We start from the raw sequence: 25,229 nt of genomic DNA, 5'->3' as shown, positions 1-25,229 counted from the left end.
CTCAGGCGTGGCTCGAGCCGCGCGGAAAACGCGTGCTTGCTAGAAATAGAACCGACGCCTATTTTTCACGCGACACGCAAGCGTCTTGGAAGCGTTTGCAAGCAAAATTGAATAGGAAAAGATGTTTATATGAAATTTTGACACGAATACATGTTAATAAATGTCATTTTGATGTTTGAAAGTGTCTAGGGTTTGACATAAATGCAAATATAAATGCAATTTAAAAAAATATTATCGATTTTCAAATACTGCACCTGTCAATACAGAAAGAAATAGATAGTCTATATTGCCGTCAACACTGCCGACGTTGTCTTTGCTGCTATATATTTGTTTAACATGAAGTAGCCTATATAGGCCTTCCACAACTCTCTCCCCATATGTCAAATATATCACCAATATGTCACCTAGCAGCAGCAGCGCCGCGTCAGACACGCTTCTGGTGTGCAAAGACATGGAAAACGCGATGCAGCCGCCACGCAGCTGACACGCAACAGAAACGCCACGCTCACGCCACGCATCCAGTGTGTCACCGGCCTAAGACAATATATCAGGCTTGAAACTGCATAGGCCCACAGGACATTGCAATATATCAACAGTCTAAGCGAACTGGGTTGGGTAGACGTAGTAATATAGCATAATCAGACTGAGAACAGCCTAGCCTGTAGGGCAGGCACTTCTAGGTTGTAGAACCTTATAAATGTAGACAGGGAGGCCCAGCCTGCTGCCATACAAACATCTTGAAGTGAAACCCCGCTTGTCCAGGCCCACGACGAGGCCATGCCTCTAACTGAGTGGGCTCTAACGCCCAAGGGGCAATCCAGGCCCTTGGAGGCGTAAGCTGACGCAATAGCGTCTACTATCCATCTGGACAGGGTCTGTTTCGAGGTGGCTAGCCCTTTAACGCGGCCACCGAAGGAAACAAACAGCTGCTCTGTCTGACTGAAGGCAGCAGAACGTTCCACATAAATCCTCAAGGCCCTAACTGGGCAAAGGAAATTAACCCCATCCTCACTGTCGGGTGCAGGGAGGGCTGACAGGGAAATAACTTGTGCTCTAAACGGAGTCGCAAGCACCTAACCATTTCTTGGTTTGAGGATGACCTTAGAGTCATTAGGCCCAAATTCCAGACACGTAACACCCACTGAGAGTGCGTGTAGGTCGCCCACCCGTTTTACTGAGGCCATTGCCAGCAGAAAAGCGGTTTTGAAGGAAAGGTATTTTAGCTCCACCGCATGTAAAGGTTCAAATGGGCAACCTTTCATGGCCTCTAGGACCGTAGAAAGGTCCCAAACTGGAACCGAGGGGGGTCGAGGAGGATTCAGCCTCCTAGCACCCCTGAGAAACGGATTATGAGGTCATTCTTTCCCAGCGACTGGCCATTTACAGGTTTCGTAAATGCTGCTATGGCCGCAACATACACCTTGAGCATGGATGGAGTTCTCCTGCTGTCCAACAGCTCTTGCAAGAAAGAAAGCACCACCGTTACCTCACAATGTAGCGGGTCCAATTCATGAGCTGAACACCATTCAGCGAACACTGACCATTTAGACGCATAGAGCCGTCTAGTAGACGGAGCTCTAGCCTGTGTGATCGTGTTCATCACTCCCTCTGGGAGGTGAAGTGGTAATAATTGATCGTCCACACATGTAGGGCCCACAGCTCGCCGTATGGGTGCCAAATTGCGCCCTCGGCCTGGGACAACAGGTCCTTCCTCAGCGGAATCGGCCATGGAGCTGTGCTCCCCAGTTCCATCAACTCTGGGAACCAAACTTGATTCTCCCAGAGCGGGGTTACCAAAACTATCGAGCATTTGCACTCCCTGATTCGCTTGATTACCTGTGGTAACAAGGCGACTGGGGGAAATGCGTAGAGAGGGCGTCTGGGCCAGTCTAGGGCCAGCGCGTCCCTTTCTTTTGAAAAGAACATTGGGCAATGAGCGTTGGCCTGTGACGCAAATAGGTCTACCTCCCCTCTGCCGAAGATGTCCCAGATGTTTTGTACCACCAGGTGATGCAGGGACCATTCCCCTGGGGGAAGCTTGGCCCTGGACAGCATGTCTGGGCCCACATTCAGGACGCCCAGGACATGCGCTGCTCTCAGCGAGCACAGATTGTGCTGGGCCCATATAAGGAGGTGTTTTGCTCTTGCAAAAAGGCTCCGGGACCTGAGGCCGCCCTGGTGGTTTATATAAGACACCACTGACATATTGTCTGTTCTGACTAGAACATGGTGATTCCTCAGCACAGGAAGGAAAAACTGCAGGGCATTCTCGACCGCTTTCATCTCTAGACAGTTTATGTGTAGACGCTTCTCTGCGTCTGACCACAGGCCCATCGATGGCCTCCCTTCGTTAAGGGCGCCCCAACCTGTGTTGGAGGCGTCTGTCGAGACTACTTGACTGCTGGGGTAAGCCCAAGTTCACACCGGACTGGTACCAGTCGGCCCTCGTCCACGGTTTCAATGCTGCCACGCATGTCTGATTCACCGTGAGACGCAGCAAGCCTGATGTCCATGCTCGCGCCGGAAAACGCCGCCTTAGCCATAGCTGAAAGGGGCGCATGTATAGCAGACTCAGCCGCAGCACCATCGAGGCTGAGGCCATAAGACCCATCATCCTCTGAAACACTCTGAGGGGGAGATTCCTCCCTACTAAGAATGTTGCTGCTAATTACTGCCATGCGTTCTCGCGTTAGGCGCTTTGTGCGCAGGCGAGCGAGTTGAGGAACTGGCTCGTTGACTGCTGAATACACTCTTCAAATCGTCTCTGTTGAGGGAACTGAGAGAGCGGGTCGTGCCGATTTATGATGGCGGTCTGGCCGCAGCGGGACTTAGCCATCGGCACCTTCCTAGGGGGGCTAGGAATACTTAGGAGGCTCAAAGTTCAGCCCGATCTTGGGCCTGGGGCCTGGGACCCCTGCGTCGGCTAGTGGAGCTCGAGCGCTGACGTTCCTCCCGAGCCTGGCGATGCTGTGCGGCAGGCGGCGGAGGTGGCGTGGGTGCTGGTTTCCGAGCGGGCGGTTGCTTTTTAGCGCAACCCACTGTGGAACTGGAACGCCGCGGCAGAAAATGTCTCATGGCCTAAGATGCCTTCTGTACCTCAGAGTAGCGTTCCGCGAAGCCCTTCACCGAGGGACCGAAGAGACCCGACGGTGACACAGGAGCGTCCAGGAAAGTGGCGCGGTCAGAGTCAGACATGTCGGACATCATTAATCACAGGTGACGCTCTGTAATGGTGAGGGAGGCCATATTATGTCCAATGGCCTGGGCGGCGGCTTTGGTAGCTCTGAGAGCCAGATCCGTTGCACTCCTCAGGTCCGTCACACGAATAGAAGCATAGAAGCTTGACCGGCGGCAGCATAAGCGTGGCCGATCAACGCCGAGGTGGTCCGGCAGGCTTTAGTAGGTAGGCTGGACTTGGACCGCCATCCCGCAGAGGGCGGACACAAGTGAGTCGCTACCGCTTTCTTGACCGTGCTTGAGCGACTTGAGCTGTCATCCTCCACGACACCCCCGTCCATCTTGTCGAGCACCATCGTCGAGAACGGAGAGATATCCTCTCTCTTTGGCGCCGTCAACTGCGGAGAGCGCCGAGGAAACAGAGGATCTCAGCCTAGCCGAATACGGAGCTCCCCACGACCTGGAGAGCTCATCATGCAGTTCAGGGAGGAAGGGAGCGGGCCTCAGAACAGGCGAAGAGCGGCGTCCTGGCAGAAAGCAGCCATACAGCCTATTGGGCGCGGGCTCCTGGGGCGCGGTCCACTCAAGGCCGAGGTCCTCCACGGCCTTCGTGAGGAGGCGGAGAAGCTCAGCGTCAACTGAAGCCCTGACGCTGGACTCACGTGTCGACGGGGCAGGGTCTGGGACGAATCCCGACCATTCCTCGCTCCCAGACACGATGAGAGAGCAGCTGTCATCCTCCACGACACCCCCGTCCATCTCGTCGAGCACCATCGTAGCGGGGCGCTGACCGTCGATGAAGGAGACTCCGAGAGAGAGACTCACAGGGAAGCCACCGGCGAGAGCTCTCTCGTCTAAGTTTCGGGTGGCCTCTGTGAACGACGCTTTTTACGGCGCGATCCAACAGGAGGCATCTGAGGGGCAGACTTAGCGGAAAACAAAGCCTGTCGAGCCAGCGAACACACACGGAGCGAGAAAAGGATATGGGCGCCGGATAGTGCAGCAGGCACGGCGAGTGAAGGCGGAGACGGTAGCTGGTGTCCTCTAACTCGAGCTCGTCCCGCTGAAAAGCTTTTCGATGGCGCAGCTTCTTCTTCTCAGGAAGATTCAGCGATGTGAATCACACGCTGAAAGGAGACGAAATCATAGTGCAACCTGAGCGATGGGTATTTATAGGCTTAGGCCACGAACTGCCTCGCCTAGGTCTGCTGCTGTAGCAAATGCGTTTTAAATTATTAAAAATTAAGGATAATTTTCTGCTTCAGTATTCTCGAGAAGAGTTTTTCCCGTAGCATAAGCTAAACTTACGCAACACGAGAGTACTCTCGTAAGAGAACCAAGATTAGTAGTAATATGTTCTGATTCTTATGCAGCAATCACAAGCCTCGTAAGTAAGGGATAATGTAGCGCGAGGCTATAGCGAATACAACCACGACAAGCTGATCAGAACCCCGACGCGAAGCGCTTATTACATGGCTACCTACCAAATAAATCAATAATTTGACACAAAATATTGATTTAAAAAGGAGTTTATTTATTTAAAAACGATTGTATTGCTTCCACTAAAGAAAATAGTCCGTTCCGTCTCTACAGTTAGAATCCTGCGTCCATATCAACGCTCTGTTTTTCATGGCCAACAGTGTGTTATACTTCGCAGCGGTCTGTTATCAAGAAATAATAAAAGACCGCATTCTACATTAGAATTCAACCAAGCCATGTAATAAGTGGAAATCATGGCAAGACATTATATATGAGATTCTTGCAAGTTTGTTAAGAATAAGTAGTGTAAGCTTAATGGTGTTCTTGTGGGTTCCTGCTCATGTGGGTGTGGAGGCTAATGAAGACGTTGATAAACTAGCTAAGCAAGCTGTAAAACACACAGAGATAAAATATTCAAGTGACTCTGAGCAAAGAAGAGGTTAAAGGTAAAATTAAAGTATTCATAAACAACAAATGGCACGAAGTATGGAACAGTGATAACAAGGGTAGACCAATGTATAGTAAGTTATACAGAAACAAGTAGGAAGTGGAAGAAGTGTTTTTTAGGAATAGAAAAGAAAATACAATTATTTCTCGCATTCGAATAGGGCACACTAGACTAAATCATTCTTTGTTCAAAATAGGAAAAGATAAATGTAATTATTGTGATCAGGCAGAAACAATTGAACGTGTTTTAATAAAATATATAAAATATGTAAAAGAAAGGTTATAACTTATGAAGGAAGTAAGAAACTTGGGTGTTGAATCATTTAATATGGAAAGCCTTTTGAAAGTGCATGCAGAAAAAGATAAAATATATAGTGCTTATATAAAATATATTACAGCAATAGAACTCCGACTGGAGAATTTAAAGTAATCGGTTTAATTTTTTATTATATATATATTTTTCCTTCTCCCCAGTCTCTTGTTTATTTATGTTATTAATTTCTTCACGCTTATTAGTGCTTCACTCTCCAGTCCAGTTGGTAGCGGTAATGCACCGAAAGTTGGTTTGCCAACCGCTATAAAACTCCATTGGAAGAAGAAGATGTTCCTCTGATGGCCACATTTGTTTTTTATTTCGATCACGTGATCTTGTTGTTGAGTCCAGTCCATCTTGGTTCATTCATGAAGAGAAAGAGATTCTCATCTGTTATTTACCGGACTGTGAGTACATTTATTTGATTATTTATTGAGAGAAATCTAAATCTGTCAACTTACACATGTCAATGAGCTCGACTAGCGTCTGATTCCCGAGCGAATGACTCGTAAGAGCCGGTTCATTTGAGTGAATCAAAAACACGTAAACGTAGCGGTTATTGAAATAATCTAACTCTTGATATTATTAAACCCTAAAACACTCTAAAATGAACCAATGTTGTACATTACACTGAAACCTAAGCTCGTTACTGACGTGACAACATATAAAGATTGTTTGTTGTGTTTAGCAATATTTTATGTAATGGATAATTGAAACTGGTAAACACAAGGTGTAACACAATATGAGAAGATTAGTTTATTTCAGACACGTTTAATCGATGTCTGATTACAGCAATAAACCCTCATCAATATTATTTTAATCTCTCTGAACTGAATTGAAGAATTGATGGTTTAACAGTGATGGAAATAAAAAGCACATAGATAATAACACCACGTTTGAGAAGAAAATGACTAAAATAAATTTGAATTATTTACAGTAGACAAACACAACACTCGTTTGATGTTAGTCATTATAAGTCTGGATGATGTTCTGTTGCAAGAAAGTGTTTGAAAAGAAATCTCTCGCAAAAAAAAAAAAAAAAGATCAATCTAGGTTAACCATATTTCATGAAAGAGCAAAAATCAGCTTGATGATATAGAAGTTAAAGTAAAAAAACTGAAATAATGCAATTGTTTTTAAATTAGGCTATTATTTGAGCAAAATATTTGCACCTGGTCAAATCATCTGTTAAATGAGCAACAACGACCACAGTTCACTCCTTCAGTCAGTGAAGCTCCCACAGCCATTCATGAGAGTTTAAATGCTGGGAATATTCCCATCTTCCCACAGGAGAAGAAGCAGCAAGCAGGAGGAATTACTCCAGGAGAAACTACGGACATACTATTGTAAAGATGGAGATTAAGGAAGAACCCTGCAGAATAAAAGATGAAGATACAGAGGAACAAACAGGTTGGTGTTTTCCTTCATTCTCTTTAATGACTGATGAGGAACATTAAGATGAAAACTGAACTCACATAACCATATATCTAAAACTAGATACTAGTAGACTCGATTGTAAACTAGATTTGTGCTAAATTGAGGCTCACTTACTGTATATTAATTTTGTTCTCATTTGTCTTTCTTTAATTGAATTGTGGGAATTTAATTTGTTGATTTTAGACCCAAAGGAAGTGAAAGAAGACAAACCTAGTTTTATAAATGAAAATAAAGTTGTTTCAAGGACTGAAAAGACTTTCAGACAAAAACAAGCTGGAAAAACTGAAGTCAAAGGATCTTTCACCTGCACTCAGTGTGGATATAGTTTCGTTCAGAAAGGAAGCTTGAAAGAGCACATGAGAATTCACACTGGAGAAAAACCGTTCACATGCTCTCAGTGTGGAAAGAGTTTCAATCGCAAGAGCTTTCTCAAAGAGCATCTGCGCTCTCACACTGGAGTGAAGTCGTTCAGCTGTGATCAGTGTGAGAAAACATTTGTTTTTTCATCTAGCTTAAGAGAACACCTTAATGTTCATGCTGGTGTGAAGCCTCACAATTGTTCTTTTTGTGGAAAGAGTTTTTCACAACATAAGTCTTTAAAAGAGCATGAACGTATTCATACTGGTGTGAGACCTTATTTGTGCTTTGACTGTGGGAAGACCTTCACTAGATCCAGCATCTTAAAGTCACACCAGAGAGTTCACACTGGAGAGAAACCGTACAAGTGCTCACACTGTGGAAAGAGTTTCTCTCACTTAAAATCCTTGAAAGCTCATGGGAGAGTTCATACTGGAGAGTAACCGTACAAGTGCTCACACTGTGGAAAGAGTTTCTCTTACTCATCATTCTTGAAAGATCATGAAAGTTCACACTGGAGAGAAGTCGCATCAGTGCTCTTCATGTGGGAAAAGTTTCACCCAATTATCTAGTCTATGGAGTAAGAAAAAGCACTGTTTAAAGTAAATAATTTGATATATGATAATTTGATATAGTGAAATCACTCAGAAACTGTACATTTTGAGACTTTGAGAAATAAAAAGGAACAACTTATGTGACTAATTTTCCTGAAATCAAGTGTGTAGTTTATATTTTTTTTAATAAAACTTGGAAATGTAAGAGATGATGAAATAAAGTGCATATGGTCTGTATGTGGTAATGCAACAGGGAAACTTTGCATTCAAGTTTCTCGGGGGAACACAAAACATTTGCATCTAGTTAAACATCTAGTTAAACAATTAACTTATTGCCTTGATTCTTGTTTAAGCAGATTCTTTGTAGTCTCATCATCAGAATAATTTTGTATATAAATGAATAGTTTACCCCAAAAATGTCCTGATTGTCCAAGATGTAGGTGTTTCTTTCTTCAGCTGAAGAGAAATTAAGGATTTGGAAGGAAAACATTCCAGGATTTCATCTGTGAAATTTCGTCTGTCTCACACTTGACCTTTCCAACGTGCATGCTTCACACAAGACATTTTGAATTAAACCAACCTGGACCAAGGTATGTATTTGTAGTTAAAAATTATAAACATTTTTATTTCTTTCTGAAAATGACCAATCATTTTACTAGAGAAGACCCTTGTCAGCTAGAACATGTGGATTACTTTGAAGTAGGGCTGGGCGATATATCGCATGACATTGTTATGCGCATCTCGTCAGTAAAGCCGTTTCCTTGATTAGTAGTAAATCGCCATCACCTGCTTTCAGATGGAGCGGCATTCACTACAAAGAGCCGTAGTTAACTGACAAGCTGAGCCATATCGCATTAATATTGCGGACGTATCGCCTGCGATAATTAATGCGATATGGCTCAGCTTGTCAGTTAACTATGGCTCTGTGTAGTAAATGCGATATATCGTCCAGCCCTACTTTGAAGCTGCCTAAATTTGGATTTTGGACCGTCAAAAATGGTCTACGGTGAGCAGCGTTCACTTACAGTAGATGGAGAAAGATCCTAGAATGTTTTCCTCCAACACCTTAATTTCTTTTCAGCTGAATAAAGAAAGATCAATACATCTCGGGTGGCCTGGGGGTGAGTAAATAATCAGTGGGTGAACTATTCCTTTAATGAAGTGAACATCAAACATCTGTGGTAACTCAGAATCAACTAACAATCACGCTGAGACATGGGATCTTTTGCTATTGTTACTTGCACTGCTTGCCACATGTTTAGCGTTGGCTTCTCTGTCAGCGTTGGGGGTTTCACATGCGATATAGTTCATATATTTCATGTGCGATAAATAGCAGGGAAATAGATAGGCTGACAGAAAAGATTTCAGAATTGGAGACACGCATCCAAACTAGAGCTTAGATCGGGCCCAACAAATCAAGCCCGACCCTACCCGAGCCCGAGCCCATTGTGTCCGAGCCCGGCCTGGCCCGACACGTTCACTGTAATTATGAGCCCGAGCCCGATTTAAACCCGACCATTTTTAATATGTGGGCCGTTATAACCAGGGGCGGCGCCAGAATTTTTTTTAACGCAGGTGCTGCTGTGCTAGATCATTCAGGCTACAGGAGGGAGCTGCGCAGTTATATAGCCTATATTATATAAATACTACTAATAAATGAGCAAAAATTGGCCACTCAATATTAAATATTAAATTATTTTAATTATCACAATTAAAGTTTTAATTTTATTAAATTGGACAAGCACAACATTCAGCATTCAATCAAATATTATTAAAGATGAATTATAATTAATAATGTTACTTCAACATATTGTTATTTCAACATAATATGTGTGTGAGCAACAAGCAAGATGTGCATTTGTAAATTCGGTGACAGCGCGAGTAAGTGACCGCGGCGCGCCCGCGACTCCATGTCGTGATGTCTGGTAAATTGCTTTTTATGTATTAAATCTAGGCATTAAATCTGGTTGATGAAAGATGTATTAAAATTAAAATACAATTTATACTAAACGAAATTCACTTTAAAGAAAAGCTTTCTTCAAAACAAAACTTAACAAACTTGAAACTAAATGTGCTCATTCAATGGCTAAAACACGTAGGTTACTACAGACTCTCTTTTTGAACAAATTGCAGCACATTCATTTAATTCTGAATTTTGCACGTTGAAAGGCATTTGTTTGTGCATAGTAAAACATAGGCCCTATCTGTAACATTTATCACATTCATAATTGTGCGTGCATTTATTAATTATTATCTTAATGAATAATGCGACAAGGAAGAAGCACGTAAACTGCGTTGTTTGTTTATTCAGAAATAATTGAATGGATCAGAAAAGTAACAAAAGAGGACATCGAGGGCTGAGGCTGACTACTACCATAATTTCTGTCATGGCAGACACACTTCATGTGTCTGTTCATCGTCGAAGTCCCCGTTTTTTTTTTTTTTTTTTGTTGCTGTTTGCTGTCATGGGCGAGCAGCGTGCCGCATTTAATGCACGAGACAAAGCCAACACATATGTTGTCACTCCCCACGACTAGTTTAAAATGTTTCCATACCTCCGATTTTCCTCCAAACTTGCACAAAGTTAATTCTCCTGTTTTAATTTTTTTCTTTGCTTCTTCAAGCACTTAAGCTACAGAATAGTAGGCTACAGCGCGCACAGCAGGTGTGATGCGTCACGCGTGCGAGACTGCGAGTGCGAGTGGACGAGACGCTGTGCATGACACGTGACGTGCTTTATCAAGGGCCGGGCCCGACCAGGCCCGAGGACAGTGGCGGGAAATATCGGCCCGGGTCGAGTCCGGGCTCGGGCTCGGGCAGAGAATCTAAGCTCTAATCCAAACTGTAATCGAGGAGAGTAAGAATGCAAGGGCTTTAAATACGGCTTTGGATGTGACTAGCTTAGCTAGTACATTGTTCGGTTCTGGTTGCAGATCCCCTGCAGCAGTGTGACTAGGCCTGTCACGATAACAAATTTTGCTGGACGATAAATTGTCCAAGAAATTATTGCGATAAACGATAATATTGTCGTTCTGAGACCGTTTTCATCTAATATAATGATAATGGCATAATAATGCAGGTACACATTTTCAAAGATCTGTAAACTTTTATTTCTAAAGAATATTAAACATTAAAAACGGAAAACATTTTAAATATCCACAAAAAATGAACAAAACAACCAAATACAATAAAAGCAATGGACTCTCAGTGTCTGTTAACAAAAAAATTCACTTGAATAAATACCAAAAACAATAAATAAAATGGATGTAAACAAAATTGCACTTCAAAAAATATTAAACATTAGGCTCAGACATAAATAGTGATACATTCCATAACAGGCAAAACTGCCAGTTAGGACCTTTGTAAACAAATAAAAAAAGTCTCAACAGGCCATATCACACCATTTTGCACTGTCCTCCTGTTACTTTGTCGACTAAACGCCCGAGTGATTGTGTACTGTCGGGAAGACGGAGATGCACTTTATTGCGCGTATATGCTACGCACTGAAAATACTTGATTATGATTAGGGGTGAGGAGTGCGTGCGTATTACACGCCATAAAGTGCGTATCATATGCACACAAAAACTATTTTTGGCGTATAAATGGCACGAGAAATAACATTCGTGGTATAGATACGTATTTTCATGAGATCGGGCTCGCTGTTGCGTTTGGCTTTGAAACCAATTCCATCTTTTTCTTTTTTTTCCCTCCAACTCACAACTAGCGTCTTCTCTCTCTCCCGGCAGTCGCCGCAAGCAGTCCCGCTTTCCCATACAAAGACCATGTGACTGACAAGCGCCGCCTCCCCACACAAAGACCATGCAACTGACAAGAGGGTTCACTCCTCCTATACGCTAAGGAACCGAGAGTGGTCATCCAGAGAGACGAGGAAAACAAACAAGCACAAATGTTTTTTTTATCGTGCGATTAATTGATTTATTGACTATCGCGACAGGCCTAAGTGTGACTGTGAGACGGCATAGTCATAGGATAAAACAGCACGTCTATCTCTATTAAACCAATAAAAAGGTTTTCCCCACTCAGTGACACACCCACTCAGAAACCTGTTGAAACTGTTACTCGAAGTTCCCTTGTACGGTGGCTCACACCTCATTATATAGTGCCCGCTTCTCCTCAGTGTATTTAGGGACCATTCTTCCAGTCCCGCCACCTCTGGTGGAATGGGGCACAGCAGTTTCCAGTGCTTTTTGGTCCAGTCTTTGCCCAGGAATGTTGCAGAACTGGGAGGCTCACTCCCTCCGAGGACCTTATCACAGAAGTATGTTCGGTTGTCCACTGCTGGCGAGCCTTTCAGGGCACTGGGCATATTACTCAACCTACACGAGAGGTCAGTTTCGAGGGGCTGATATAGCTTTAGACTATTTGGCAGTGTGGCAATTTCTGCCAATTGTGTCTCTGTGGGTTTTGCAATTTAAGAGGGGCTGATGCCGAGGTGCTCACCTCCTTATTGTGCGTTCACACCATACGCGAATATCATGTCAAATTCACGTCTACCGCGTCTAGTTGGACGCTTGAACATTTTGAATCCATTGGCGCATCCAGAGCGAAATTGACGTGCATATAAAGCAAAAATTTGAAGCGAAATTGACACACGTCTGAGGCGAAATCCGCTTGTCTGTTTGCAAAATGGCTGATGTTGATCGAACATTCATCGAGAGAGTTACCGCATCGGAGCGAGCATCATCCTTTAGGACACCAACTATAGGCGCTCTATCCCAGCTGCAGAGTGCCTGTCCATCTGTCTTCGGTTAGAAAATGTATGTGAAATTTTAAATACAGTATATTAAATATTGAAAAATTATCAATGTTTTTCAAACTGTGGTATGGATACCACTGTTGGTGCTCTTTCTAGTGATACTCACTAGTATATACTCACTTTCTAGTGATACTCAGTTAACTGTTATATTGAATATTATTAGACGCCAAAGTTCAGATTTTTCAACTCGAGCGTCAGATGCGAATTCGCGTCAAACGCGTGAATGCACAAAAAGCACCAAATAAAATCATTATTTAATAATTATATAACCAGACGCTCACGCGAATGAGGCGAATTCGCGTCCACCGCGCCGCACTAGGTCCTCCAGACGCGCGTAAATGCATCTTTACATTGACTTAACATTGAAATCACTTGCGCCAGACGCTCTATTCGCGTTTGGTGTGAACGCAGCATCATACAGTGCCCGTTTCTCCTCGGTGCCCTCGGGGGATCGTTCTGCCAACCCCTCCACTGTTGGTTTTCCGTAAGGTTAACCTCTCAGTGTCTGCCCGGGGATGTTGCACTGGGAGGCTCGAATCTGTGGAGGTTACTAGAGGAGCCAGTCCGGTTGTTCCATGCCGGTTATCCACTTCAGGGCGCTGATGTGACTAGTCAAGTCAAGTCATCTTCATTTATATAGCGCTTTTAACAATGTAGATTGTTCCAAAGCGGCTTTGCAGAGATACAAGGATAGTTTAAAGTAACAAAGATTGTTTTGGCTTTATATCAGTTCTTGAATAAAGTTATTTTCCAGCTAAAGTTAATTTGATTGATTCACTTCCGTCGCAACGATCATTAGTTATTAACTTGGGGGCCGCTAACACGACACCGTTTTAACAGGAAACTCCACACAGACTTTAAACGCGAAACCTGTGAGAATGCTGAAGGCGTGCACATGCGTATTAGGAGTTCAGTCTATTGGTATGCGCGTTTGAATATATGTGCGCAGGCGTGTAATTCACTACAAACCAAGCCTTAAAAAACTACTTGTCTGGCCTTAACATTTTGATTCAGAATTGTATCACTTCGGGGTAGATACGCAAACCGAATTTTCCTCCATAAGGAGAAACTAGTTGGCTTTTTAGCACCCCGCTATGACATCGGGTCCAGGCGCATGTCCTTCATCAGATCTGGATACGGTCTGGATCCGGCAGGCTGCGGGAAAACCTAGGGATAAACAAAAACACTAAAATTAGCGTAAATGCCATTCTTCTTATGACATAACGAGTACATCAGGATTTATGGGAAGTGTTCCTGGTTCCGGCTGACCTAATCTATGGAGCCTAACATTGAATTATAGAAGTCTATAATGTGTTATGTGTATGCTAGGTCAAAGAGATGTGTTTTTAGTCTAGCTTTGAACTGACAGAGTGTGTCTGCTTCCCGGACAATGGTAGGAAGACTGTTCCAGAGTTTTGGTGCTAAATAGGAGAAGGATCTACCGCCAGCAGTCGATTTTGATATTCTAGGTATTATTAACTGGCCGGAATTTTGAGATCGCAATAGACGTGAAGGACTATAATGCGTTAAGAGCTCGCTCAAGTACTGCAGAGCTAAACCATTTAGTGCTTTGTAAGTAATCAGCAATATTTTAAAATTTATACGATGTTTAATAGGCAGCCAATGCAGTGTTGACAGAACCAGGCTAATATGGTCATACTTCCTGGTTCTGGTAAGAACTCGAGCTGCTGCATTTTGAACTAGATGTAGTTTGTTTATTAAGCGTGCAGGGCAACCACCCATTAGAGCATTACAATAATCTAGCCTTGAGGTCATGAACGCATGAACTAATTGTTCCGTATTTGTCATTGAGAGCATATGACGTAATTTAGATATATTTTTAAGATGGAAAAATGCGGTTTTACAGATACTAGACACGTGACTTTCAAATGAAAGGTTGGTATCAAAGAGCACACCCAGGTTCCTAACCGACGACGAAGACTTAACAGAGCAGCCATCAAGTGTTAGACAGTATTCTAGGTTATTACGTGAGGAAGTTTTTTGCCCAATAATTAGAATCTCTGTTTTTTCAGAATTTAGTAGTAGAAAATTACTAGTCATCCAATTTTTTATATCAGCTATGCATTCCGTTAGTTTTGTGAATTGGTAGTTTTCGTTAGGTTGTGAAGAAATATATAGCTGAGTATCATCGGCATAACAGTGAAAGCTAATTCCATGCTTCCTAATGGTAGCATGTACAGAGTGAACAGCAGTGGTCTAGTACTGAAAAAGGATGAGGGTTGCGTCCGATCATAGATCTCCAAACTAAATCGTATGGTTAAAACTTTCAAATTCAAAATGCTAATATTGAAACAAATCATTACTTAAATCAGATCTGAGGACTGGCTTGTCTATATATCTCTAAGACACATACTTCCTCGTATCCATCCTTCCACAACACAGGAAGTTTCTGAGGTTTGCTCTCAGGATCAATGGAATGTGTGGATGCAGCTCTAGCTCCGCGGCGACTTCAGGGCATTCGCATATTTAACTATACATCAACGATTGATTGATATTAGCTCAATCAGAGCAGTTGGCGGTTTTGCATCGAGATGTTCTCCTCGTCCATATGAAAGAGTTGGGGTTAAGGCTGAATCCCAAGAAGTGTGTGCTTTCTCTGACACAGAGGACCACTTTTCAAGGCATGGTGTGGGATTTGCAGAGGATTCAGGCACGTCTATCTCCTGCCCATATCGTTTTCGATCCTCACAACCATAAACAAGCTAGGCTAGTCACTCACTGTCAAACAGTTTCAGAGACTGTTGGGTGTGATGGCAGCAGTGTCCAAACGTGATACGGTTTGGCCTGCTATGTCTTCGTACCTTGGTGGTGTAGAAGAAACATTGGTTCTTGTCCCAGGGTCCATCCCTGCTGGGAGCTACTTGTCATCGGGTAATGCTTATGACAGATGCATCTCTCACAGGCTGGGGAGCGATCATGAGTGGTCGCTCAGAATGGGGTCTGTGGTGGGGGTCATCATCTTTCCTGGCATATAAATTGCCTGGTGATAATGACTGTCTTTCTAAAATACCTGTTTTATAGCTGCCATCTAGTGGCCTCTGTGATGAACCATATCTCATGTAAGAGCAACACAAAAATCAGCTACAACTGTGGTCATAAGTTTACATATCCATTGCAGAATTTGGCATAAATAGTAATTCTGTTTTGTATTTAGTATTTAACAGTGGACAGTTTAACTGCTCAGGACAAACAAGGGCCTCATAAATAATTATCAAAACAAAAACAGTCGTTGATCCTCCAGGTAACGACACAATATGAAGAATCAAGTGAATGCAACTCTTGAATTTGGTCATTTTTTGTAAATTCAGTAATCAGGGAATTGTTTCTAAACAACTGTTTGATGAAAACATGATAACTGAAAGCAATTGTAAGTGTGATGATCATCTGCTAAATGAGCAACAACGACCACAATTCACTCCTTCAGTCAGTGAAGCTCCCACAGCTGTTCATGAGAGTTTAAATGCTGGGAAATATTCCCATCTTCCCACAGGAGAAGAAGCAAGCAGGAGGAATTACTCCAGGAGAAACTACGGACATACTATTGTAAAGATGGAGTTTGAGGAAGAACCCTGCAGAATAAAAGATGAAGATACAGAGGAACAAACAGGTTGGTGTTCATTCTTGACACTGGACATCAAGACTACAAGAATTATTAAGACTAACATTAAGGCTAAAATAACATTAACTAGGAACAAATATGAAAATACAGAGATCAGTTTGACTAAATGCATTTATAGTCACAGAAGATGTATTGTAGATGCATTTCTTGTATTTCCTTGTCTTATAGTTTATTTTAAGATAAGTTAGGGGAAATTTATCTTTCAGTGTTAAAGTAGTTGCCAAGATTTTATGACATATTATAATTGCAGGAGTACTTTTAGCACCTGATAAATATCCTCAAATAAAATACCTGAGCATGGTTGCTTTCTTTTATTTCAATCTTGAATTGTCTAATTTAACATGTTTTAGGTCGGATGGAACAAAGTGAAGTGGAGGAGAAACACCATCAGTTTCAGAAACCTCAACAAAACACTCAAAGAGGAGGAGAGAAATGTTCTTGCACCTGCTCTCAGTGTGGAAGGAGCTTCACAGCTAAATCAAGCTTGAAGATGCACATGAGAATCCACACCGGAGAGAAACCCTTCACATGCCATCAGTGTGGAAAGAGCTTCCCATGGGCAACTAGTCTCCAAAATCATCTGCTGTTTCACTCAGGACAAAGATCATTCTGCTGTGATCAGTGTGACAAGACATTTGTTTTGGAAGTGCACCTGAAAAGACACATGAACATGCATGCAAATGTGAAGCCTCATGTGTGTTCTGTGTGTGGAAAGAGTTTTTCACTACGGGATCATTTAAAAAAGCATGAGCTTATTCATACTGGTGTTAAACCGTATATGTGCATTGACTGTGGAAAGTCCTTTACTGGATCCAGCGACTTAAAAACACACCAGAGAGTTCATACTGGAGAGAAACCATACAAGTGTTCACACTGTGAAAAGAGTTTCGCTCTGTCAGGATCCTTAAAAGATCATGAGAGAGTTCATACTGGAGAGAAACCGTACAAGTGTTCACACTGTGGACAGAGTTTCACCCAATCATCTGGTCTATGGACTCATGAGAAAAAGCATTGTCTAAAGTTGTCTAAGTGAGCAAAGTTCACATTCAGGTCCATCACTTACAAGTAAATAATTTGATATTCAGATTTGGCAAAAGCTGTAATTTTAACAGTGACTACATTTAAGTGTGTCATTTGCTAAAATCTGCCAAAGTAACAGTTCAGAAAACTAGTGTGTTGCTGTGAAACGCCACAGTTTATGAAGGGAAATATTTTATGTTGAAGAGTTGCATGAATTACATTAATTGTGCTTATGGGAATTTGTGAATCAATGGCAAATTTAGTCCATGACATCATCATCCACAACATGAACAAATCAATATCATGATTTTTTTTTTTTTAGTACAGCTGTTTAGAGGCTGAAGCATTGAGAACATTCAAGAGACTTTCTTGCATTGAAATCACACAGAAACTCTGTACATTTTAGACTATGAGAAATAAAAACGTATTTAATTAATGGACTTATCTGTTTACCTGAAATCAAGGGGTTAAACGTTGTAACTCTGATCAAGTGTTTATTAATATATATTTTTTTAAAACCAGAACTACACCAGATGTTTTTCAATTTATATTTAAAGAGGTGTATACAATTAAGATCAAATAAAATATCCTCAGGGTCTGTGACTGTGACAAATACAGCTGCTATCAAGTGTATAGAGATCAACTAACTTTTACTTGAATTTTGGTCAATGATAAGATAAACCCCAATGTGGTATTAGTAGTTATTAAAATTACTTTTTTCAGAAATATATTTTTTCTGAAAAAAATCTGTGACATGGCAGCCGTCGACTGAGTCAGCCCTGCAAACCTGGGAATAAAACCAAAATATAGTGGAAATATGCACTCAAACACTCTGGACACTCATTTCTCGTAAAGAGTAGGGGTGTAACCCCGGTGTCCTGGCCACATTCCACCCGTTGGCCCTTACCAATCATGGCCTCCTAATAATCCCCTTACATTGAATTGGCTCCATCACTCTCTCTCCTCTCTCCACCTATAGCTGGTGTGTGGTGAGCGCACTGGCGCCGTTGTTCTGTGGCTGCCGTCGCATCATCCAAGTGGATGCTGCACACTGGTGGTGGTTGAGGAGAGACCCCTGATATGATTGTAAAGCGCTTTGGGTGTACAGTAGTACATATGAAAGCGCTATATAAATGCCTCATTCTATTCTATTCTATTCTGGAGACCATCCAAGATGATGTCCCACCAGCAGGAGGCCTTACCAGGGTCTATTGTGGAGCCCATCCCGGTCCAGCAGCTCCAGCAGGGTCTCCCTGCTCAGCTCAATAAAACTCTACATCATTTTTTCTTATTTTATGTACTGTAAATTTAAATATTTATTTTGATTTTGATATGTTTAACGTATGTTGGAAATAGTTGGAAAAAGTACTTTTACGTAGCCAATAGAACAACTGATTTTCATTTAACAATTTTATTTGAACAAAAAAGGTATAGAAGAGTTTATTTCATGTAGAAATTATGACTGTCATTACAAAAAATAAACAATGTCCAGAACAATTAATTCTCTTTTATTTACACATTTAAAGTTGCATAAAAATAAATAATGTACAGAATTTTTTAAGTGAAAAAAAAAGTTGATATGTAGAAAAAATATGTATTTTTCAATCATTCTCTCAAGAAGAGAAAACAGTCTGTCCATCCTCTCCCTACTCTCCTCGCCTCTGCCTCTCTCTGTAGTTGCATGTCTTCTCTGATCAAGTCCAAAAACTCGTCTTCTCTGTCTCGCCACCTTCGTGCTGCTGCTAGTGCTCGTGCTGGTGCTGCTGCCCGGCTCCTCCTCACCGTGGGCACCCACTGCTGAACTCGGCCCTGGTGTGTCCTCAGGGATTGAGGTGATGAGGACAGGGGGGTTGGAGCAATGCCTCTGTCCCAACACCTCATCTATGAGGACAAACCAGGGCCAAGTTTCAGCAGTGGGTTTCCCACTCACACCCTGTCCCAGGACACTTGCAATCCTAAGGCAGAGCAAATGAACCATGGCTTGTTAACAACAACAGCACAATACATTTCAGCAAAGACGTGTGTATTAACTTTCTTATTTTGTATTTGTTTTTTTTTTTTACTTTTTTAAGTTTTACTTTTTTTTTTTTTGGTCTGTATGGGAGTTACCCTCCTCAGCAGACCCATTTTCTCCAGAATTGCTCTAAAAAAGCAAAAAAAAGGTACTTATGAAAAATACTAACACAGGGGTGGAATTTTAACATTATTTGCATTGTTAACACTGCAAAATATGGCACATCAGGACATGCATACAAAATACTTCAGAAATCTTTTTTCTGGATACTCAAATTTGGTTAAAACCTTTGTAGAGATAGCTTGCATGACAGCACTACAAAAACACATAAAAGTGAAACCCCATTGCCTTATCTACTGCTTTTCCTATTGTTGTGGGCTTTATAGGGTGAGTGATATTTATTATAATACACAAGTGAGACAGACTAGTGCAAATATTACAAATAGGTTGTTGTCTTGCCTCCAGTTTTTTGCCCCCGTAAAGAAATGGTCATTTTCAGACCGCAATTTAATAAATTGAGCTGTCTGCTCCTTGCTCCCTGAAACCATTATTAAACTAATATTAGCACAAGTTTAGCCTCAAACCACCTGAGAAATGAAGCCACGCAATGGTGACGAAGGAGTTAAGATGAAGTTTATAAGAAAGAAAAATTTGTGGCTTTTAACTCTGGTTTCACTAGCTATTTGAGTAAATGAAAACATAATACTTGCATTTAAATGGGAATTTGCCGTCCACCACTGAACTCTCGGCCGCAATTTTTTTTTACATAAAAATGCTGTCGTCACCGGCGCACAATGAATTATGGGGTAGGATAGGGTAGGATAGTCCGCAAAGGATGCATTTATGTATCCTTCCTTTCACAGGGAAACAAAGGGTGCTCGCTTTTGAATCAGGGTAGCCTTCGTCGCGCTGAGATGATGTCACCTGCCTTTGAATACGGCCTTCGAAGGATGCAGAATTGAATTGGGACAGCCTTCATCACGCCGTGGTGACGCAATCGGCCTTCAAATACGGCCTTCAGAGGATGCAGCCTTCGCACTGGGACACAGCTATTGTGTGTAGCACGTCAATAGAATTGACCCAGAGGTAATACAGCCTCGGTCGATGACGTCATCGGCGCGCACCCGCGACGCGAGGCTATAAGTAGATGAGCTCGAGCAGTGGCCAGATTACAACTAGACTGCCCTCCTTGAGGATCTCCATGACGTTAACTTGTTCATGGGGAAAACCTTATTCTTCGTGCATCTTTGTGCCCTTGACGACAATTTATTAGACTATCGTGGGTGCAGGGGCATGTGCTTATACGATGATGCGCCAGTCCGAAGAGACGCTTGTCTTGAGGACCAGACAGCGAAAAGAGTGTCTAAGAAACTCTGGGACAGCTTTTTCTGCGTCTATGGATTTCCCTAATGCATTTGGGTAAAGATTCAAGATTCAAAGATTCAAAATTTTATTTGTCACATACACAACCAGCAGTGAAATGTAAGTCAGGTCCATTCCAAGATAGTGCAATTATATAGAATACAAGAAAAAAAAAAAAAATCGAATATACATAAATATATATATAAAAAAAAAAGGATAATATATATATATATGTGGCGAGGGCGTCAGGCACCAGAGGGAATGTATGAAACAACAATTATATAACGTTCGACTACGCCACCCGGTATGTACCGGGAACTATCAGCCCCAAATCAGGGAGTGCACAGGAAAGAAATTTTACCAAAAATTTACCAAAAGAAATGGGTGAGTAGAGAGACATAGGCCAGGGAATATCAATGATGAGGCAGTTTTATTCAAATACAAAATTTAAAACCATCAATACATTAATCTATCAAGGGCTCAATATTCACATGTCAAAAATAAAAATAAAACAAACAACACTTTACAAAACTTCAAAATAAAGAAATAAATACAAACAAACAAATACACGAGAAAGCTAATTGAGAGGGAGATGGCCTGCTGTGACCCTCAATTCACACAACACACTTAATATCCACACACACCCACTCTGGTGTAGTCAGGTCTCTCAATAAGCACAGCACTCATTGTGAACCCCGTTAAACAGCGGCTAAACCCCTCCTCTATACCTTTCTTCGTCACGCTGTTTACAAGAAAAGAAAAGACAAACAATAAACATTCACTAGCTGGTACGAGCCAGCCCCCAAAGAAAGAAACAGTCAGTTCACAAACATAAAATAAGAATAATAAGAATACACATAAACAATATTCCTTTCAATCTTGTTCTGTAACTCAAAGGTAAACTTAAACAATAGGAAAGGAAATTACATACAAAACACGCAAAAATGAGCACAAGACAAAATAAAGAAAAATCTCAATTACAATTCGGAACAAAACATACAAAACAAAACTCTTGTAGACTTGGTCCAAGATAACCCTGGGACTCTATTCCCCATACACAGCATATAAAGCTACTTACAAAGTAAGTTGAAAGAAAAGGCTGAAAGGCTACTGCCCCTTCTAGTGAATATGATGCCTTTTACACAACAACACTTTCCCTCCAATATGAACATCTCATGACTCAAGTCATACTACAGGTGATAAAGAAAAGTCTCTATTTTTTTCTATCTATCTAAAATAAGGAGAGTAAAGACAGTGACCTTCTATTGACCCCTTTAACAAAACCCTTGGTGAGTGGTTTTTGCACCATGTTCTCTATTAAGCGATTGACTGCCTTAACAACCCTGCCAGTGCGTGTCCTGACAACCTGTCTCTCAGGCCCTTGTGCCTGGGTGGGTGTGTGACTATCAGTCACTGTAACAGGTGAGGCGACGTCCGAGGACTCTCATCTAAGTCAGGGACATTAATTGGGGCGACAGAGTCAGTGTCAGTCATGTGCAAGTCGGGGGACACACTGGAACCCGACAAGTCTCTCACAGGTGAGTATTCGTTTCCTCCTTGGCCTCTGACCTCATTGGACTGGGCTCTCGTGGGTGTCAGTTGAACAGACTCTCTGGACAGAGAGTGGGGTATCTCATTCTCCATCTCAGACTCATCAGCTTCTCCCATAGACTCAGACTCAGCATCAGATGACGCGTATAACCATGAGCAGGTACGGTCCTCAGAAGCGTCTACTGCCAGGCCACTCAAGGGCATCAACAGAAAGAGGCTGGAACTCACTGGCCACATCGAGGCAGCTTCATCCATCTCCTCCCTGCTTTGTTCTGGCACAGGTAAGAAGCTCACGTCCAACATCAGATTCTGATGGACGACTTTGGATTGACTTTGGATCTGTCTCCTGGCTGTGCCTTAGTTCACCAATGGAGAGGGCTGGAAGTGTGACTTGTCCTGAGAGCACCACCTGGGGAAGAGCATTGAGAAACTGTGTTGCTCTTATCTCTGCTCCCCTTTCCCACTCTACGTGAGCTTCACAAGCAGATCTCACATGCAAGGGTTCTTGACTGCCGGCCAGCCTGTCTCGAGTGATGCCCATGGTTACGCAGCAGCCTGCATCGTGTGCCTGGAGACACTGGGTCTTACACCAGAAAAGATCCTGGACTTTCTCCTCCTTGGTTCCCTCCGCTTCAGCCAGAAGACTTTCATACAGCTCACTGATCAACCTTTGACTCACTGATTTAGCAAAAGGGTCTCTACTTAGGGCATCCGCCACAATATTCTTTACCCCAGGGATGTGTTTGATGCTGAAGGTGTATGGGGAAAGCTTTGCCACCCACCTTTGTTCGCAAGCGTCAAGTTTTGGTTTGGTCATTATATAGGTCAAAGGATTATTGTCGGTCCACACTGTAAAAGTGTGGCCCTTCAACCAGTGGCTGAATTTTTCACAAACACTCTGTTTGAGTGCCAAGAACTTCAGTCGGTGGGCAGGATACCTCTTTTGTGAGCCAGTGAGGGTCTTGCTGGCAAAGGCGATCGGTCGTGCCTTCATTTCCCCTTCTGGTATCTGGGACAGAACTGCCCCAAGGCCGTCAAGAGACGCGTCAATGGACAGGACCAAGGGCTTAGAGAAGTCTGGATGGGTAAGGACCACACAATTCAGGAGCTTCTCCTTAAGACTGGTGAAAGCGGAGTCACAGTCAAAGGTCCAATATGCAGGTTTGAGCTTTCTGTAGACTCCTGGATTCTGACTGTACTTCCCGGCCTTTCCTCTCTGTTTCTGGCCAGCTGTGAGGGCGAACAGGGGTTTTGCGATGGAGGAGCAATTTGGGATAAAGTGTTGGTAGTAAAATACCATCCCCAGGAACGACTTCACTCTGTGGACTGAAGGAGTGCAGCCATCGTCTTCCATCAAGTCCCTCTTTGACATTTTGGCGATGACCTCGACCTTCTCCGGGTCAACAGCAACACCGTCACCGTCAACGATGTGTCCGAAGAACTTCACAGACTTCTGCAACAGATGGCACTTTTACGGACTCAACTTCAGGTTGGGCTCCCGCAGCCTCTGAAAAACAACCTCCAATCTGCTGAGGGCCTGCAGTTCATTGGGGGCAAAGATAAAGAGGTCATCTAGGTAGCACAAGAGACTGCTGAAGTTAAGATCACCAAAGATACTCAGCATCATCCTCATGAACGACGCTGGACTGTTGCAAAGCCCCTGCGGCATTCTGTTATACTCGTGCAGGCCTAGTGGTGTTGTGAAGGCGGTATACTTTTTGTCCTCCTCATGCATGGGGAAATCCACCCCTGGATTTACCGGCCTCTGCTGTTCTGTCCATCCGAAAAACAGAAAACTTATCACCCGCCATTACAGCAGTGTCCGGGGCCGAGGGCGTAAGCCATGTTTCAGACAAACAAAAGATGTTACTGAATGGAATGGTGGTACTGAACGTTTCAACAGGACATTAGGTAATATGCTGAGGTCTCTTCCACCTAGGCCTAAGCAGAAGTGGCTGCAGTTGGTACAGACCATGACATTTGTGTACAACTGCACAGCACACAAAACAACGGGTTTTGCCCCTTTTTACCTAATGTTTCGTAGAGTACCAAGGTTGCCAGTTGACCTCATGTTCCAAAGTATCCTGCAGGATAAGTCAATCTGTGACTATGACAAGTATGTCCAATCTCTTATCAGCGACCTCCAGTCTCCCATGGCGTTAGCACAGAAGAATGCTGTTGTGGAACAAAAACACCAGTCGAGCCAGTACAACAAAAGAGCTAAAGGCCTACCTCTAGCCGTTGGTGACCAAGTGCTTGTGGCTAACAAGGGTTGCAGAGGGAAACGAAAACTTGCTGACAAATGGGAGCCAGTTATGTACACTGTGGTTGCCTCAAAGCCTTCCATTCATGTCTATAAGATCTGTGACAGGGCTGGTAATGAGAGAATAGTGCATCGAAATCTTCTTCAAGTGAACTTCCTCCCTCTGCTTGAACCAGACATGGTTAGTACTGATCGTGAGGTTGCTGAAGTACTTGCCTGTAGTGTACCTTCACAGATGTCTGAGGCAGCACGCTGTGGTGGTCTAACTGTGGTGGTCTAACTTCTACGATGCCGAGATTGAGTCTGCTGGGAACGCAGATGATGGGCAGAATGAGGCTGAGGAACTCTCAAATGCAGACTCTAAGTCGAACATCTCCATTGTTGCTACTTGTGGTGATGTCCGCACTTCTTCATGGGTGCATTCTCAGTTGTCAAATCAAGAGGAGCCAAATGCACAAGTTGCTGTGTCAGTGACTGATGATAATACTGTGGCTGGTGCTATCCACTCTCCCCAAATTCCTGTCTCTGCCAGTGAACCCTTTAGGTGAGATCCTGCAGCTGATTTAAATACAGGTGATCGTTACACTACTAGGCTTGGTAGAGTAATTAAGCCTGTTCGTAGGCTGATTGAGTCAATGGTTCAACTCGAAACCTTACTTGGTATGGAGTCTGTATCTCCTGTTATTCATGTTTAGATCTGTTTTTTTTTTATCTGTTCTCTGACAATGCTAGGTGTCAATTCTTGTATTTTTTTGTGCGTATTGGTTCTGTTTAAGTACCTGGTCTGAGATTTTTCAAAGTGTAATGGGCACTTTGGTAATGCCTACAAAATGTGTAG

The 25,229-nt window shown here is 42.9% G+C and overlaps 1 protein-coding gene across 3 annotated transcripts; it reads left to right on the top strand.

Moving 5' to 3' along the window:
• Positions 1–5,641: 5,641 nt before the first annotated feature.
• On the top strand, positions 5,642–18,693 carry LOC308705495 (uncharacterized protein). Of its 3 annotated transcripts, XM_081390529.1 has the most exons (4): positions 5,642–5,823; positions 6,707–6,826; positions 16,053–16,169; positions 16,532–18,693. In XM_081390529.1, the coding sequence occupies exons 2-4, from the start codon at positions 6,769–6,771 to the stop codon at positions 17,212–17,214; spliced, it is 858 nt and encodes a 285-aa protein (XP_081246655.1). In that variant the 5' UTR covers positions 5,642–5,823; positions 6,707–6,768; the 3' UTR covers positions 17,215–18,693. The 3 variants fall into 3 exon arrangements, 2 of the variants coding, with proteins under 2 accessions (XP_081246655.1, XP_081246656.1); XR_014031920.1 differs by lacking the exons at positions 16,053–16,169; positions 16,532–18,693 and adding an exon at positions 7,037–8,222; XM_081390530.1 differs by lacking the exons at positions 5,642–5,823; positions 6,707–6,826 and adding an exon at positions 8,682–8,770 and having other exon boundaries at positions 16,532–17,640.
• The last annotated feature ends 6,536 nt before the right edge of the window (positions 18,694–25,229 follow it).

This window comes from Scardinius erythrophthalmus (assembly GCF_964197995.2).
Source record: "Scardinius erythrophthalmus genome assembly, chromosome: 17".
Classification (NCBI taxonomy): Eukaryota; Metazoa; Chordata; class Actinopteri; order Cypriniformes; family Leuciscidae; genus Scardinius; species Scardinius erythrophthalmus.
This window is presented reverse-complemented; position numbering and strand designations above follow the sequence as displayed.

Excerpts from the sequence above, each read along its gene's own strand:
- LOC308705495 (XM_081390529.1), top strand. The coding sequence starts at position 6,769 with ATGGAGATTAAGGAAGAACCCTGCAGAATAAAAGATGAAGATACAGAG. Across the intron at positions 6,827-16,052 it reads AGATACAGAGGAACAAACAG|GAGAAGAAGCAAGCAGGAGG; the intron begins GTTGGTGTTTTC and ends ATCTTCCCACAG. Across the intron at positions 16,170-16,531 it reads AGATACAGAGGAACAAACAG|GTCGGATGGAACAAAGTGAA; the intron begins GTTGGTGTTCAT and ends AACATGTTTTAG.